Source organism: Pygocentrus nattereri, chromosome 2 (genome assembly GCF_015220715.1).
Source record: "Pygocentrus nattereri isolate fPygNat1 chromosome 2, fPygNat1.pri, whole genome shotgun sequence".
Classification (NCBI taxonomy): Eukaryota; Metazoa; Chordata; class Actinopteri; order Characiformes; family Serrasalmidae; genus Pygocentrus; species Pygocentrus nattereri.
In genome coordinates this window covers 17,975,688-17,994,156 of record NC_051212.1, presented here as the reverse complement: position 1 = coordinate 17,994,156, position 18,469 = coordinate 17,975,688, and the positions used below count along the sequence as shown (strand labels likewise).

The following is an 18,469-nucleotide window of genomic DNA, read 5'->3' as shown; positions in this document are numbered from 1 at the left end:
AACCCAGATTAAGACAAAGCCAAGAGTGAAGTGAATTTTTCAATGATGATTCACCTCTGGCACTTCAATTTAGTCCAAGACTAGGCTTAATCCACGTCTGACAGGAAGGCCCTATACAGTTCAAGGGTATTAACAAGGAGTTTGTCCCCCTTTTGCTGCAATAACGGCCTCTACTTTTCTGAAAAGGCGTTACACTAGATGTTGGGACACTGCTGTGAGGATTTAATTGCATTCAGCCACAAGAGCATTAGTGAGGTCATCTTAAAGTAGCTGAATTTGCTACTTAGGGGTGTCTGGATAATACTTTTAAACATATTGTGTATACATTCTTACTTTGTGCAGAATTCAACAAATTACATCTGGATTGATTCTGCATATCAGGCCTCAGAGCTACAATAAATAAAACTGTTCTCTGCTCTTATCTTCATGGGGAAAATAAAGTGGATAATTTTTTTTTTTTAAATGATAGTCTGTAAGACACAGGTCTAAAACATCTCCAGCATTTCAGATTAATGTGGGTTTTTTTTTCTGAACGGAACTCCTTAAAAGAAAAAAAGTAAAAATTCACAGAAAGGTTCACAGCACTCACAGAATCCGGATTAAAAGAGATAAAAGCCAAAAGAAAGCTCGTACTGTGTTCAGTGCCAAAGCCTGAACAGTGCCAGCTCTTAGAGTACAGACAGAGAAAGAGAGGCGCTAGTGCTAGAATAGTAGAGGAGAGATAGAGTGACAGAGAGAGCTAGTGCTTGTATGAGAGAGAGAGCTTGGTCTTGTATGAGAGTGTGAGAGGTGAGAGAGTGACAGAGAGAGCTAGTGCATGTATGAGAGAGAGAGAGAGAGAGAGAGCTTGGTCTTGTATACAATAGACTGCCCTACTACATTCACGCAGCCAACACGGCAAGGAGAGAGAGGAGGTGGAGAAAATTTCCGATGGCTACAAGCCGGGTCTTTTTTGCTGTTAACCGCCGTTTTTTGGTCGAGGTCTGGTAAAAGCCAAATACGTCGGTCTCAGCAGACGATGTGGTAAGCGGATTTAAAACATTTAGAGAAGTGTTGCCAGCCTGCGCGGCTAGTCCGCTAATGACGGCGACCAGCGCTAACGTTAGCTGGTGTTCTTCGCTAAAGATGAGCTTTCTCGATGTCTAAATATGGTGAAAACGCGGTTACAGCTTATCCTCGGGGTAAACACAGCACTGTCGCTGTACTCGACGGCATTTGTCGGCAGTGATATTTAGTACATCACATATCTTCGTGTGTTAAACCGGTAACTGAGCGAGTAGCGGTTTAGTCTGAGAGAGAGAGAGAGAGAGAGAGAGAGAGAGAGAGAGAGAGAGAGAGACGCTCACATCCTGCTTCGCTCGGGCTGCTTTTTCCGCTCATCAGCTGACTAGCTAGACAGAGTTAGCATCAGCTATTTATCAATTACTTTACACTGTGGGGCTCTTTCTGTATATATCTAAGTCCATGTTGGTCTCAGTGTGGTCACTTAGCCATGATGTGAAATTTTTATTTAGAAAACAACGTCGGGTAATGAATGTGAACTGCTAGCTAGCTAGTTGATCCACCGGAGCCTGAGTGGTAACGGCAGTGTACTGGTTGCTGTTAGCGGGTCAGTAACGTTCGTTTCTCTGTATATTTTGGTTTGTCTTTCAGACCACCACAGTTATCAGTTCATTTTATCGCTTTATATCTAACGTTATTTGGCTGTTTACCTCTATTTATTAACGTTGGTATCAATTGCATTGGCATCTAGGTTAGCAGGCGTGGGAATTAGAGCTGTTGTACTTGCCGTTGAACTATCGCAGTATCTTTGTTTACACGGTGTAACGCGATCGTTTCTTCATTGCTATTGTTGGCGTCTTTTTATGGGCCTTTTTGTCGTCAGGGGAGTGCTATCTCGTGATAAAACTGAATTAGAGCCGTTTTGCCTACGGTAAAATTGCCTGCTGCCTAAATAACGTGTTTGTATTTTTCTCCTTCTCCCCTCTTCGTTGCAGTGGATCTGCTGAAGAACAGAAGACTCCAAGCACCAGGAGATCTGTCTGTGTTTGCTGGGCTGCCTGTAGATAACCTGTCAGCCTAACATGAAGACACGAGTGGAATGACATTTCATCTCAGGGGTTGGTCCAGAAAGGCGGTGAAGGCAAAAAAAATGAAAGGGGTAAACGGATACGTTTTAATTTATTTAGTGTCTGTTCTCAGCATCCGCACCACAGAGGCCTTGAACTTTTCACTGGCGGATGGAAACAGCAGCGAAAGCTGGAACAGGGCAGATGGAGGCTCTGTCCCCATGGTTCTCACCACCATCACCCAGATCATTGCCCGGGAGGGCAACTGCGTTTTGATCGACTGCAACATCACCGGAGACCCTTTTCCGAATGTTCAGTGGTTTAATTCCCATGGTCACCACTTGGACACTGAAAGAAGTGGTAAGTTATGAGTGGATTTTTAAGTCTGGATGCTAAAATGGGCACTGTGGTATGGAGCCAAACCGCTGAAGAAGCACATAAAGATCTGGGAATCAGTTATCAGATGCAAACCATTTACAAAATAGAAAATGCACCAATTAAGTCACTGATAAATATGGCAGCATTATACCCCACAGTGTAACATGTCTCACCGTTCATGTCTGATCTTTGTGTATAAAGGTCTGATACATGTAAGCTTTAATTTGAAGTATAACTCTGGAAGTATATATCTGAGCAGTGGATGATCCTTATAAGTCTGTCAATTGTCACCACTGCCCAAATGTAGATCATAATTTCTGCACAACCCAGACTTTGAAAAAGATCAGGGAACCTTATGCTTAAGTACGGTGTGTTATCAAATTATTGTAGAACACATTAAGGTGTACACACAGATTCTTTTATTGCCACACAATATGGTGTTTGTTTAGTGCAACAGGATGTAACGGCACAAACATACAAACAAACTTAGACATACAATACATAAAACAACACAAAACATACATGGAGCACAATAGAGGAGGACCCAAACGTAATTAATGTCAAAGCTTATGCAATATAAGTTTGCAGTGTGAATGTATTGATTGATTGATTGAATTGTGTCTGCTAGTGTGCATCATCCACAGAGCAATGAAATAATTTCTGTGTGAAGCATGGCCAACATGCTCTTACTTGTTCTCAAAATATGTACTGAGCCCTTTGGATAGAAGTAAACATCACCACCTCTTTTCATTTACTGTAAGGTATAGTTTGATCAAAGCAGCTCTGCTATGTTTAGAATAGTCTTCAGTAATTATCTCTGAGTGTGGTTTGTACACAGGTTTGTCATGTTTTTTGTGTGGCAGTGAGCTTCAACGTTTTCACTGTTTTGTTGTCCAACCCTCATCCACAACTAGTCTGAGCATGCATTATTGATGTTGCTCAGAAATGCGCATGCATGCAAGGGCCTCTAGCTTCATGACACAAGAGTCGACTGGCCTCATTCCCTATTAAACCAAACTTGTGTTTCAGAGAATCAAGAGTGGCACAAGCTTGTTTCCTGAGTGTGGCCTGCCCTTTATAAACAGCCTATCAAGACAGTTTTTGGTATAAACCAATGTTTTAGGATAGTATTTCCAGCCATAGAGACCATATTACCATGCCTACACAAGTAGCAATAAGAACAGGGAAGAAAAAAGTTTTTGGAGATTGGTTTGAAAATAAGAGTACAGATGCAGGTGCCTTCTTTCTATTTCTTATACTGTTCTCTTATAAAGGCTTGTGGCTAAGGCCTTTGAGGACTAATTACAGTCGTACTGTAACATGACTTTCAAGTTCTTTAGCTTTTGTCCTTAGAAAACACAGCTACAGAGGTGCTTTGTGATTACAGTGGAGTTTATTTCCACTGTGGTCTTGCCACTGTAGTGCATCTACTGCAACATTTACACTGTAGCACTGGACTGAAGTGCTTGCCTTTGTGAAACCGTTCAGCTACTTAAACATAACTCTTAGAAATGATCTTGATTGTAATTGTTTTATACTCGGACATTTGCATTAAGTGTGCTGGTACATGTTCCTTTAAAGAGCCAACAGTTTTGATACTTCAGGCTTGCCAGCCATTTGAGAACTAAGATTAAATGTGCTTTAGTTCCACGAGCGCATAATGCATTAATGAATTGCTATTTGCTGAGGCTTTTGCTTACAGGTCAGGCCAAATGGACTCAGCCTGATGCCAGTAAGTAATAGGACTGCTGCAGTGGCAGGGCTGATGCTATAAAAGGAATGACTTATGGAATCATGGAGCAAAAAACCTCTGACGCAGCATAACCACAAAACTTACACTGTGCTTTACAAAGAGTGGTAGTGCATTTAGAAAAGACTACCCCAGCAAAATTTATTTATTAGTAGTTAACTTTGTCTTGCTCATCAGCATTAGTTAAAGTTGTTAAGTTTTGGACTGCTGTTTACTGTTTTTGAAAGACTGGGGAACAAATCTCCAAAGTCACGATTGTGATTCCTTAGGAAATTAGCCAGTTCATTGTAACAGCTTGAATTTTAATGTGTGCTTGGGCACAGTTCAGGGTTAATTTGAGAAATGCACAGAAAACACAAATGTGATTGGAAAAACTGTAATTTTCACTAGAAGAAATTACTGAATATTATCATAATTAATACAGCATCTCTAAATCAATGCAGTCGAATTGCCATGTTCAGATGTATTACGGCGCATCTTTTATTTCTAGAAGACGTTTGGACTGTTCAGCTAGTTTTAATACTGGAGTTTTTGTTTTCTACACTGACATTAATTTCTCTGTCTAATAGAACATTTATTGTTCTTATATAGACATTGTTAAAAAAATAAATACATTTAGCTGGATCAGTTAAATGCATCATTAATTCATGCCAGGCATTACATCACCTCACCTGAGAGCCTGACAAACTGCAACACTTTCCACATGGCTGGTGAAACTGAGCAAAGACCCCTAAGAAATTACATGTGTGGGAGCACAGCCTTATCCAGGAATGATAGGCTGCATGGTGTAAACCATGGCTTATTTCACATTATATATTTGTGCTGTCAGTGGTAGATGCTGTTAATAGGATGTATTTCGAACTGCAGTATGGAGCATACTTTTATGAAAAGTCAATCTTATTGTTTCTAAGGTTGTTGGAGAATGAGTATTTGGGCACTCATACAATGCTATTTGGGCCAGCAAAGAATTTGTTTTGTAATAAATCTCTATTCATTTTAATGTCCTAACAGATTACAGTCCTAAAAGATTTTAACATGCCCTGAAAACTTTCTTCTTTCATTGTGTTTCCACAGATGGAAGATGGTGGATTCTGGATAATGGAATCCTCAACATCACCAGCATCACATTTGCAGACCGTGGCAAATACACCTGCATGGCATCTAATGTTTACGGCACGGCTAATTACACGGTGACAGTCCGTGTAGTCTTCACAAATGGGGACATGGGAGTGTACTACATGGTTGTGTGTCTGGTGACTTTCACGATCATCATGGTCCTGAACGTAACACGCCTGTGTATGATGAGCAGCCATCTGAAGAAGACAGAGAAGGCCATAAATGAGTTTTTCCGCACTGAAGGTGCAGAGAAGCTCCAGAAGGCCTTTGAGATTGCAAAGCGGATTCCGATTATAACATCAGCGAAGACGCTGGAGTTGGCCAAGGTCACACAGTTCAAGACCATGGAGTTTGCACGTTACATTGAGGAGCTGGCACGTAGCATTCCTCTACCACCACTGATCATGAACTGCCGTACGTTCATGGAAGAGATCCTTGAAGTAGTAGGGGTTGAGGAGATGAGGCACACTTTCGTTCGACAGGCCCCTGAAGGTCATGACAGCGGTTGCCGTGGAGGCGGGGCTACTGGAGGATCTGCGATGGCCAACGTTTTCACCATCCTGCGGGAAAGAACGAGAGAAAGGGAGCGGAGTGGATCTCCAACCACAGATTCTGATGATGCTTCGCTTCATGAGCAGCCTCAACAAATTGCTATTCAGGTTTCAGTTCACCCGCAGCTAGCCGAAGCAGCCTGCAGCATGGAGGCTCCGCCCCTGCCTGAAATGCCCTCCTCGCCTCCCCCACTGGCTCAGCTGTCTCTGGAGGTGGAGTCAGAAGAGAGAGAGCAAGTGGAGCCTGAGAAAGGAGGAGGCGCATCAGTGACTAACCAAGTCATCTATGAAAGCCATGTGTAATATCCTAAACACAGGATGGTTAAGTTGCTATGCATTTTACAAATAAAAAAAGAGGTCAAGTCATTTTTTTTGTTTTTCTCTGATTCTGAATGGAAAAACACTCAAACCGTTAGATTACCTGCTTTCATCACGAATCAACTTGACAGAACACTGAGAACCTTTTAGTTTTTTCCATGACAATTCATGTTGAATGTATTTTCGGAGAAATGGTCAACTTAGGAAATCAACCACCTCAAGCACTGATTTTATATTTATGCTAACTGAAACTAGGGCTATTGATGGATATAAAGTCAGATGCTCAAGCTTGTATAGGCTACTAGAAACTAGGGCTACTGTTGGATATGGATCTAGATCATCCCTTTCATAATCTATTAGATATTGCTGTAGATTGTCTGTTCCATATCTGCTGAAAGATGATTTAACTCGTAAGTGTTTCAGGTTTGCAGGACCATTTGAGACTGAAGTGCATTTACCATTATTGTGAGAGTGTAAGACTCATTGTAAAGCTTAACGACTTAATCTGTTAGATTGGTCCCTCTTTAAATGCATGACAAATGCATGTTATTGAGTTCTGAAGTTGGGCTTTAAAAGGGGTAGAAACATTTTCCTAGGTGAGCTATTGTCAGTGAGTGTTTTATAATCATCAGTTTGACAGGAGTTTGAAAAATTCTGCAACTCTCAGTTTGAGAGGATGAAAGGTTTATCATTGAATGACCACTGGAATCCTTATAATATAATGATCATTATCATTAGTGGTTTTATTTTGAGTAGTATTAGATGTGTTAGTGTTATTTTCCTTTAAGCTCAAATGTACAGCCTGGTATCTGTTGCTCTTTTTTCATTGGACTGGTCCCTATATTTTTATTTTTAGGGCTTTTCATTGTAATAATTTGGATGGTTATCCATTATTTATTCCTTTTATGTAAAGAAGAAGTGAGATTTATGGAGTTTCCTAAGTTGTTTGGAAATATGCTTGAATTTTCAGCCTTAAATCCTTGTTTCACTTTCTAAGCAGCCTAAGGCCCTCCAGACCCTCTTTCCAAGAAAAAAAAAAGCTTATTGCATGTGAAAAGAATGATAATTTGTGCTTAACTGTTGGAATTAAAGTGGGAGGGCAGGGCATTTTGGACTTCCCCCCTCTGCTAATTCGGTGCTCTTCAAACAGCTTTTTTGTAGTGAAATAAAAACCTGTCTGCTGTGTCATCCAGGTGTCAGAGTTTTGATTTGTACTGAAGGGTCTGTTGGGGGCTAACTGTATGAACTATACCTGCTGGATCAGCTGAGTGTTTTTTCATTTAACTGGTTATTCCAGACAGTGCAACCTGGACAGGAATGCAATATGACAGTATTGTTATGTGATGAATTACATCACAATATGCTTTTATGAATATTTCCTGAACGCTGAAGTACTGCATGTATCATAAAGGCATATATTAAATCAGTTATAAAGAGCCTGTAAACAGGGTAGTAACTGCGTATTATACAACAGTTAGTTCCGGCCACGCAAGCTGATTGGTGGAGAGGCGTTCTGGCCGTGCTGTTATTTCGCCATAACATCCCGGGTTTTTCACAAACACTGTATCACTCCGCTAGACGCTGTTGCTAAGCAACGAGTTGGGCAGCTGTAGGGGACGCCCAAGCCATTTTTAATTTGTGCAAATACAGAAAATGGGTAGTTTTAAGATCACATTTCAGCGACAGCCGATTTGGTCAGACTCTGAAGATGAGACTACAATAAATTCCCAAACTGTCATCAGGGCTGAGCAGCTTTTCAGTCGGCAGCTGTGACAGAAAAACACCTAAACATGGAATTGGCCAGAAATGAAACAAATACCACTCGCCAAATGTGTGCGCTGATCTTCAGAGTCTGACCAAATGGGACTGAGCCATAAAACTGCCGCAATAAAAAACAAAGAGCTGCCCAGTGGTGATGACAGTTTCGGAGTTTGGAGTACGAACCGCCGGCTGAGCAGCGAGTGGGCGGAGCTCGTTACTCTGACGTAGCAACGAGCTGATTGTTAAGGAACTATAATTTGGCGGAAGGAACCATGAACATTAAAACATTAAATGACGTTCACGGCCCAAGTTATTGATTTCTTATTTTATTTATTTAACTGTTGTATAAAAGCAATAGAACACTCACGGTTGTGTGTTTATCGCTAATAACGTCACGGCTCTGATGTCATTTTGCGATAGCATTCCCTCTGCGTTTTATTGTTTAGGTGACAAGCAGCTGATTGAATGTCAGTCTATCATGACATCATCTTTATTTTATTCCCTTATTTGCACAAGTGGTTTGTTCCTTCATAAGCAGAGTACTTTGGTACTCCTAGGGTTTTTTTTAAGTGTGGTTCTGCTGTTTTGCAGGTGCATTTTGTCCCAACCTCAGGAAAAATTATATATGGTAAAATCCAGCTTTATGTAAAAGTTATGGTGCCCCTAGTAAATGAAGACGTTTTTGTTGTTTTTCCTAAGTGAAAATAAGCTAATACATCCTCTACAGAGAACACACTTCTGCACATTTTAATTCAGTATTTGTTTTTACGCTTAATATAACATATTAAAAATGTGGCCTGTAGAAAGTTAATTAAAAATATGCAAATCTGTATCTGTTCTCTCTAGAATATATTTTACCTTATATTTATGTAGAAAAAAATTGTTATTCAACCTTTCATATACTGCTGTACAAAAGGCCTTCAAATGTTGCGATGATATTTTGATGTGTCACCCACCATTACTGATTGCAGATAACGTTGAAAAAACTTGTTTTAACAGAATCATATGTAAGCTTTGTGTCTGCTCTGTATCCATTTCTAAGGGCAAAAAGTGACCTTTATCCAGTGATGTTTTGAGTGCTCCTTGAAGCTGTTTATCACCGAAATACCACACTTCTGTTCCTCTTCAGAGTTAATTCTGCAGCAAGTTTAGATTGATAAAGAGCAGTGAGAGGTTCTGTGGTTGATGCTAAAGAAGAGCACACACTCACCACAGAGACACACTGTGCAAAGACAACAGTGTAGCCTGACAGACTTACGAATTCTGATACATACGTTGTAGTAGCCATAGCGTGCTATAAAACAGGCAAGCAGATGCATCACATGCTTTCATGGTTTTACTAAACTGGCTTTGAGCATCTATTAGTGCTGTACTGCCTCGGGATTTAGTAGAGCTGAATGTGGCCGCTCCGCTCTGAATGTGACATTGACTGTGGCTTCACATGCTGCAGAATCATTTAGTCTTCTCTCTGCTTCAGCAGGAGAACTCGTTTTAGGATATGATGTTCAATTCTCTTGAAAACTTTTATGATAAATTTTCTTTCACCCACTGGAGTTTCACTGCCAGGTAACGTACTAGAGTAGCCTTTAGCATTGGTATAATCCTGGAGATGGACTTGCAACTTAGTACATAAAATCCACATCTAATGTGTTGTGTAAATCATTTGCATTTTAAAGCAGTTGCACGTATTGTGTAAATGTTGAATTTTGTTTATTATTATTATTATTATTAGTGGTGGTAGTAGCAGTAGTTTTGGTGGTAGTGGTAGAAGTGGTGTTGGGAGTAGTAGTAGTAGTGGTGTTGGTTTTAGTAATGGTGGTAGTGGTAGTGATGTTGGTAGTGGTAGAAGTAGTGATAGTAGTAGTAGTGGTGGTAGTAGTAGTGGTAGTAGTAGTAGTGGTGGTGGTAGTAGTAGTAGTGGTAGTAGTAGTAATGGTGGTGGTAGTAGTAGTAGTGGTGGTGGTGGTGGTAGTAGTAGTGGTAGTAGTAGTAATGGTGGTGGTAGTAGTAGTAGTGGTAGTAGTAGTAATGGTGGTGGTAGTAGTAGTAGTGGTGGTGGTGGTGGTAGTAGTAGTGGTAGTAGTAGTAATGGTGGTGGTAGTACTAGTAGTAGTAGTAGTAGTGGTGGTGGTGTTGGTAGTAGCAGTAGTGGTGGTGGTGGTGGTAGTAGTAGTAGTGGTGGTGATAGTGTATTGTATGACAAAATTTACATTTTTTATTTTACAGAGTTGGTGTTTATGTTACTGTGATTATTTTATAAAAAGCTTATTGCAATTAAGAATAATCATTAAGATGTAAAATGATCAAGACCTTAATTTTAATTTAAAACAGGACATTTATTGCTGTTCTTAAGAACATTGTGAGTGATATAAATGATGTCAAATCATTTCTCCATTCTGTAAATGTCACATAATTTATTGACTGCCTAAGTGAAACTGAGAGAATGCATATTCTACAGGGAACAAACTTAAATATGACATTTTCTGCACATTTTAGTGCACAGTCTCTAATTATTTATCTTATTATTATTAAATATTTATCTGTTTAGCATATTGCACAGGCCACATTTTATTTTTTTTCTCATCCCAATATGTCAAATGCAGCAAATAAACAGTAATTGTATGTTAAAATGTGCATAACTATGTTCTCTGTAGAGGAGCACAGTAAGTGGGCAGAAAATTCTTCTTGAGCACAGTTGGTGAATGAGGCCCATTGTTTTGAAGGGGGACAGATTTCTTCCATTTACTACAGACGATTTGCTGCGATTAGGACTTTTAACTTGACAGTAAATAAAAGCACCCTCCGGAAGAAATATCACATTATTATTATTATTATAATAAGGTCAACGCCACAATAAAACAGAACTGGATCAGTTTTGGTGCTGCATTTAGACTTTATTCACAACCACCAGTTCACAAGGTCAGTGTCTGTGAAGGGCGCTCCTGCAGTGAGGCGGCGAGTGTGAAAGGCGAGGGTGGTGCGCAGGACTGTGTGCTGGGCTACTGGGCTGTCAAAATTCACTTTTTGTTCGCTTGATAAATGTTCGGATATATTCAGTTTTAATGCATCATTGTTTAGTAAATATGACGTCATTTACTGTTACGCAACCCAAATCCACATGTTGTTTTAGAAAGCCCGTTTAACGTCAGAAATTCAGTAAGGACATGTAATAATGTTAATATTTGTAAAACATTACATTGGAAATGTTATGCCTTGATACATTTGTTTTCCTACTCCTGAAAATTTACCACCATTCATTGTATTGTCGAGGTTTTTTTTGTAATAAAACGGATTAAATAAATCATAGCCGATTTTGCAACCACACAAACAAACTAGCTATTAACACAGTATAGTAGCACACTATGTTGCCGAACCCCAGAATTGTAACGATTAAAATACAATCGAACTACAAATCCCATTGTCTAGTGCCGCCGTCGCTCTATAGGATCTTATGATTGTACCGCCATTGGCGCGACGGGGTTTGTAGTCCGTTTTGGACAAAAAACATTATTAAAATCTCTGTTTCTGTTTCTCATTTTGTTGTTAGTCGCTCGTTTTCGATACTCATCTAATGACTGAATGACATCGCTGAATGTCATTTAACCTGCGATGCGAATCATCTCAACTTCATTGTCGGTCTACATTTTGAACAGCAGGGGGCGATCTGACGACTTTCCTTACCTTTAAACCAGTGGATTCTCAGCCTGGGGGTCGGGACGGAAAAGGTGGTCGGAAAAAAGGTATTCAGATTATTTATTGACACGTTTTGAGCGTGCCTTTCCATAGCATCTTCCACACCGCTGAGCTCCCGGTGTCACTATAGGCTAAAACAGAGTGAGACTGTATGAATGAAGGAATGACGCCGCGAACTGGACGGTAGTGCGTTAAGAGCGTTTAGCTAAGAAGCTAAAATAGTCACTTCGCTACCTTAGTTACATGTTTGTCAACTTTATGTGACGATTATTGTCCCTCTAACGCTACAAAGCGGGTTAAATGCAAGTGTTGCCTCGTCAGCCACCTCAAACCGTTATCTTGATCGAATTTGTCCGTTCCACCTTAAATGCTGCAGCAGTTAGGTTCTTGCTCCCGAGGCCTCGGGCACCAGACTGTAACTGCTGCACCATTTAAGGTGGAACTGGAAAATTCGAACAACAACCTGGCGAAGAGGAAGCCAACTTCAGCCTTGGTGCCGTTATTCGGCTTATAAAGTAAACATAGCGATTCGTTCAGAATGGCCGAGTTGCCAAAGCTGTATCAGATATTAGCAACTATTCCTAAACAACATTGGACTGTACTTGGAGCCAAATACACCTTGTGTCGTGTAAACATAATGAAACACATTGGGCAAAAGACAAAGATACCATCGCCATGTTTTTATCCCCATTGAAATTCATTATAAGGACAAAGCTTGATGATTAAATATGACAACCACCTACAGACACTACATCATCTCTGTCTACCGCTAAATGGATGAGCCGGTGAACTAAAAATACCCAGTGAGGTTTTACGTAAAGCATTTTCCATAGACGGGGCTCTCATGAAAATATCTGTACAGTAATACTATAATAGATCTATATTGTATAAACCACAAGCTACAGGCACAGAATCTCCCTCCACATCCCACTGTTATATATATAATATATAAACAGTGTGTACAGCCAGTGAGATGTGAAGGGAAGGTTTGTGGCCGCAGGTGGGCATTTTAAAACAGTCCAGGTGGGACGTCAACAAAATAAAGACATTTTAATTGAAAGAATGCCTCTTTCTCCTTGTTGATTTTTTTTCCTGATTTAAACGATGTTTAAAGCAAAGATTTTTCAATATAGAGCATGTTTACAACTGTTTTTCTGAAACGGCTTCATTTACTATACCGTTCTCATTTGAATCCTGTAGAAATTTCTGTAGTATTACATTAGATCGTGTTCTTAAGGGTAATGTGGGAAAAAGCTTAATGTTCTTAATGACCTAGAAAAACCATCCGTCACATCTTACTGACCATAAACTCGGCCAGAAGAACACGACTGTAATCCTAAGACAAAGCAACCGTTTACGCTTTTTTCCTCTCTATTGAACCAAGTCATAAGGGAGCGGCTTAATGTAATAAAGAACAACCTTGTGACACCAAATTTCTACCATTATATTATGGGGTGAACCTTTGTTAAAGATAACAGATGTAGGTGTAATACTTCTATAATGCTGTCAAAGTTATGCAAAATATAATAATAGATATTTTCACTTCCTATAATATGCATGTAATACTGTCTTTTAAGAATCTGCAGTACTTGTTTTTTGTAGTAAACCATAGTGAATGTCTGAATTTACCATAAGATTCTTATAGAAATCCTGTAGTAAATCGTGTGGTATCGTTAGAAGTCTTTTCATAAGTGATCGAAAAATTCTTTGCATTGCGGCTCTAGACAGTGTTTACAGCCTGTAAGATGAGAAGGGAAATTTTGTACCTGTGCGTTTGTTGTTTTATCACCTTACGCCACATAGTTTCTTTATAACAGGTTTAAATATAGAGGGGGGGATACTTTGGGCAGTACACGGTGTTTGTGAACAGAAACAAATGAGATAAATTTGGTGTTGCTGCATCACTGTTTTAGTACATTAATCCTGATTAAGCTGATTTCACATGGCGTTTTAGAACGTCCTCTCGGAGGAACAGCAGAGGTAGCTTTAAACGCTGAATGGACAGTTTCTAACTTTGAATGTGCTCTGTATTAATTCATCAGATCAAGAGAACACTCCAAAGGTTGAATTTTAATATCTGCAGTAGAGCTGTGTCATCTACTTTATCTTCTCTTTAAATTGTTTTCCCCGTTTTGACAGAAATTAGCACCTAATTGCTACACATGCGTGCTTTCGTATAAAAGATCTCAGCAGCTCATAACTGGGAAATATTGCAGTAGAGATTCCAGGAACTCACATGCTTATTATTATGAAGCTAGAAGCTTGTAGACTGATGGTTTGTTTTATTGTTTGGCAATTAGGTGATTAAGACCCAGGCTGATTGTCCTACATCATTACTGTGAATATTAAAATTGATGTATTGTTGCTATTGCAGTATTGCTGTTATTATTTATGTTGTTTACTTATCATTTTTGTGTATTACACTGGAAAGAAACATTCCAGATCTAAGTTTAGACTTAAAATTGGGGATTAGCAAATGGACGTAAATAAGTACAGATAATTATCATAATTATCTCAAATGGAATGGAAAACTGTGGTGATTTCACAGGTTTACGTTGTTCTAACGTGAAATGCCAAGTGGATTATTATGTTGTTTTGTTATTAACTGAGTGGGATTTTTTCTCCTACAGGGGTCTTTAAAGGAGGAGGTAAAGATGTGTTAAACACTTACAAAGGACATAATCTGGGACTTACCCAAATTGATCCTTCCCAAAATAATTTTACATTGTGGTGCTGAAGGAGGATTTTAGACATCATGGCAACTGACCACAACACGGCCAGAGAGTGGCTGGATTATTCAGCTGTTGAAACACGGAAAGACCCTGCAAGTGTTGATGGAACTCCTGGTATCAAGACAGAGATCATTTGGGATGAGCATGATTATAAAGATGATCATGAAATATACATGTTAAAGATGAAGGAGCTTGAAGTTGCTGCTGAATCTAGTAAGTCTAGATCAGTATATGAAAAAATGAGCCCTGCTGAGCGTCGTCTGATCTCCATCAGGGATAAAATACAGTTGTGCAGGTTCTGTGGTAAGATCTGCAGAGATCCCAGCCATCTTCGAATACATGAAAGGTCACATACGGGTGAAAAACCATTTGAGTGCTCTCGGTGTGGAAAAGCGTTCAGCACGGCCAGCAACCTGAAAAGCCATGAGCAGACACACACAGGAGAAAAGCCGTACTCGTGCCAGGAGTGTGGGAAAAGGTTCGCTCTACAGTATTACCTTACCCGCCACATCAAGACCCATATGAAGGTGGAGACATTTATTTGTAGCACATGTGGGAAGAATTTTGCGAACATGCGGAACCTGAACATTCACAACCGAATCCACACGGGAGAGAAGCCGTTTCAGTGCAAATACTGCGCGCAAACTTTCATACGCTCGGGTGAACTGAAGTTTCATCTGAAGACTCATACAGAAGAGGCTCCTGCTCCTGTTTGTTGTTCACTGGAAAAGGAACTTTCCACAGAAAGGCCAGTTCACCACATGCAAACACATGACCCTGACCGTCCTTTTAAATGTATAAAATGTGGGAAAACTTTTAAGGACGCAACCAAACTGAAGATTCACAAAGCTTTCCATTCTGGTAAGAAACCTTATAGCTGTTCTGACTGTGGAAAACTTTTCACTCATTCAGTTTACCTGACAATCCACAAGCGAGTACATACCGGACAAAAATCGTATACTTGTGCAAAGTGTGGAGGGAGCTTCTCCAGCTCAAGAAGTCTACTTCAGCATCAGCATTCGCATTCCCAAATTAAGCTACACCACTGTTTTCAGTGTGGAAAAGATTTTACCCATCGACATTTGCTGAAAAGTCATATGCGAGGTCTTTCCAGTGGCAAAACATTTGAATGTTCACAGTGTGGCTTGAAATTCCGCCACCAAATCAGACTGAAAAGGCATGAAAAGATCCACACAGACGAGAATAAGTTCAACTGCTCAGATTGTAAAACATCTTTCAGGCTATCAGTAGAGCTTAAAATTCACCAGCGCTATCACAAAGGTGAGAAAAAACACAAGTGTTCACAGTGTGGAAGATGTTTCACAACAGCAGGGAGACTTCAGTGGCATCGGCAGACACATTCTGGTTTAAAACAGTGTGACTGCATAGGACATGGGAAGAGTTGTTCTCATGGACATCTGCAGGCCCAAAATAAAACCTCCCATAACTTTGCGTTCACTTGTCCAGAGTGTGGCAAAAGCTTAGCCGATGAGAAGAAACTCAAAGCTCATGTCAAGACCCACTCCACCGAAAGGCCATTTGAATGCGAGACATGTGGAAAGGGCTTCAAGAAGGAAGCGTTCCTTCGTGAACACCAAAGAACACACACCGGGGAACGTCCTTTCGAGTGTCCAGAGTGCGGGAAAAGATTTTCTCACGCAGGTAACATGGCCACACACCGGCGAATCCACACTGGAGAGAAACCCTTCCATTGCACTCTTTGCGGGAGAAGATTCAGTGATGCCTCTCATTTCGTGAAGCATCAGCGCTGGCACAGCGGGATTAAACCCAAAGCTTGTGAGATATGTGGTAAATGTTTTGCCGACACGGCCTTACTGAACCGGCACAAGAGAATCCACTCCGGAGAGAAGCCCTTTGCTTGCACAGAGTGTAAGAGGTGCTTCATTGATAAGTCTGAGCTGTCCAGACACGCGAAAACACACACACGAGAGCGCAACCACCGCTGTGAGACATGTGGAAAAAGCTATGCTCGTAGCTACAGTTTGAAATTGCATCAAAAAACTCATCATGCAAAAGAGCTCCCAGACGTAAGCTCTCAGAAACGTGTCTGAATCATTTGTCCTTTGTCCACTTTAAACCTGTACTTGACTTGTATCTGTGCTCAGTGGTACTTTTATCTGAAAACCTCCATATACTTGCACTTTGTAGGTTTAAAGGTACTGACGGTAGTCAATCTGTTGCTGCACAATTTATAAGCCCCCACTTTACCCAGTTCTCAGTGGAAAAGGACCGCCATGGATCATTCTCAACACAGCGATGACATTGACTTGGTAGTGGATGTTGCATTGTTATAAGAGTTTCAAGCACAGTGTTGTTGCTGAGATCTTTTAATAGCTCTTAACGCTTGACTCTGATAGGTTAAAAATAGTCCAGACTGCAGTGGTCCTGTGGTCCGAAACTACACTGTATGAAGTACTGGAAGCTTTGGCACAGTAAACTGGAATCGATCCAGTTCCAAAGCGTCCAGTTCTATGGGTTTTGGTACCTGCTCAAGATTGGTACCAACAGGACCTGTACTCCACAATTTAGTGGTGAAGACATGATGAATAAACTCAAAAACTAGAATAGTATGTGGATGTGTTCATTTTTAGAATGATTTGTTTGTAGGTTAGAACTAAGATTATTAGTCTTTATGCTTGGCTTTTTTGTCATATAAAAATATAAGCTTTGCTTATACTTTGATTTCTAGTTAGCAAAATTAGATGCTTTAAAGTGGTTATGACTTTATTCTAGTTGCCTCTCAAATGGCTGAAAAAATGAGCCAAGTTCTGATGGCTCCTATTTGGGTTAGTTCTTGTTTCTTGTACAGGGGTAAAATCCCCTAACTGTGGACCAACAAAGTAGGTGTTTGTAATAAAATGGGCAGTAAGCGCAGATGCTTAACCTCTACATTGCTTTTGTACCGGCGCAACACTCACTAATGTGAGTGTCGGTGCTGTGCTGAGAATGGTGCACTACCCAACAGATGCCTGGTCAGTGTTCTTATGGTGGTCTCTTTCCATTGATGGAAGAGGTAGAGGGGGGCTGATAAATTCTGCAGAAATACATAGAATACAGTCAGTAACTGTAGACCTACGAAGTGCACGTGTATGGTGTTTCTGACAAAATGGCCAAGGAGTCAAGGTACAAGGTAAGTATACCTAATAAACTGGAAACTCAGTATAGAATGTTAATCATGGTTATGAAACATCTTCTGTTATTTCCATAGATAGTAAAAATGATTCCTTGATATTAATTGGTTAAAATAGATTATTTACATACAGTAGCCTGTTACAACTGCATGAACTATAGTTCTATAGTATAATGCTGTATTCGACCACAACTATTATTACAGTAAAATGAAAAATCTTAGTGTAGGTCTAGTTCATACATGCAGCATCAGTGCATGTTTAGTGCAGCAATTTTTCAACTGGTAATTAAAATCATCATATTGCCGTTTTTTTTTATTGCAGAAGCAAAGTAGCAATTAATGAATGGCAGTGTTTCAGTATGAACCATTCTCATTTTCCTTACGCAAATAAATTTAGATTCATGTTCTTTATATTCTTTCTCTGATTTTTTTTATTGTGTGTGTGTTCTTGCACAAATGTTCAGTGAGCGCTTTCGGAGCATGAAGTATTTGCGATGTTAAAACATTATAAGCTATATCTGTGGTGGGTGTGGAATGTATGCTTTCATAACTAAGTGTTCAAATGTTCACATAGCATCTGGTCTAAACCCCACCAGATCTCATCCGTATGACTCCAGTTCAGTGAGTCATGCAAAGAAGCCTAATAGATTTGGAACCTCATGATGCTTTCTGAAAACCTTACTGCCTGTGCTTTTTATCTTGTCGTGACAGATGAGCAGTTTTACTGTGGAGAGACCATGCAGCTGCACCAGGTGACAGTACAGCACTTCATACATATTGGCAGACATTTTAATGAAAATTTATTCTGCCTTGAAGCTCCACATTAGCAACATTATGTAGCACTTTTCATCCAGTGCATCTTTCTAGGTGCTCCTCTTCAGCTTTTACATTAGTTTTATGGCTCATGGAAGCGTAGCAGAGTGTTCTGAGCAGTGAGCAGGCGAGTACTG

General features: G+C 40.1%; 2 protein-coding genes across 4 annotated transcripts; both read left to right on the top strand.

Annotated features, from left to right (window-relative positions):
* Positions 1 to 805: 805 nt before the first annotated feature.
* On the top strand, positions 806 to 7,370 carry mfap3l (microfibril associated protein 3 like). Of its 3 annotated transcripts, none has more exons than XM_017682471.2 (3): positions 806 to 1,023; positions 1,998 to 2,429; positions 5,272 to 7,370. In XM_017682471.2, the coding sequence occupies exons 2-3, from the start codon at positions 2,102 to 2,104 to the stop codon at positions 6,165 to 6,167; spliced, it is 1,224 nt and encodes a 407-aa protein (XP_017537960.1). In that variant the 5' UTR covers positions 806 to 1,023; positions 1,998 to 2,101; the 3' UTR covers positions 6,168 to 7,370. The 3 variants fall into 3 exon arrangements, with proteins under 3 accessions (XP_017537960.1, XP_037391683.1, XP_017537961.1); XM_037535786.1 differs by lacking the exon at positions 806 to 1,023 and adding an exon at positions 1,083 to 1,181; XM_017682472.2 differs by lacking the exon at positions 806 to 1,023 and adding an exon at positions 1,367 to 1,609.
* Positions 7,371 to 10,794: 3,424 nt separating this feature from the next.
* Positions 10,795 to 17,930, top strand: LOC108411078 (oocyte zinc finger protein XlCOF6-like). The gene is made up of 3 exons (XM_037546914.1): positions 10,795 to 10,862; positions 11,597 to 11,683; positions 14,267 to 17,930. Exon 3 carries the CDS (start codon positions 14,392 to 14,394, stop codon positions 16,438 to 16,440), a length of 2,049 nt encoding a protein of 682 aa, XP_037402811.1. The 5' UTR covers positions 10,795 to 10,862; positions 11,597 to 11,683; positions 14,267 to 14,391; the 3' UTR covers positions 16,441 to 17,930.
* Positions 17,931 to 18,469: the final 539 nt, after the last annotated feature.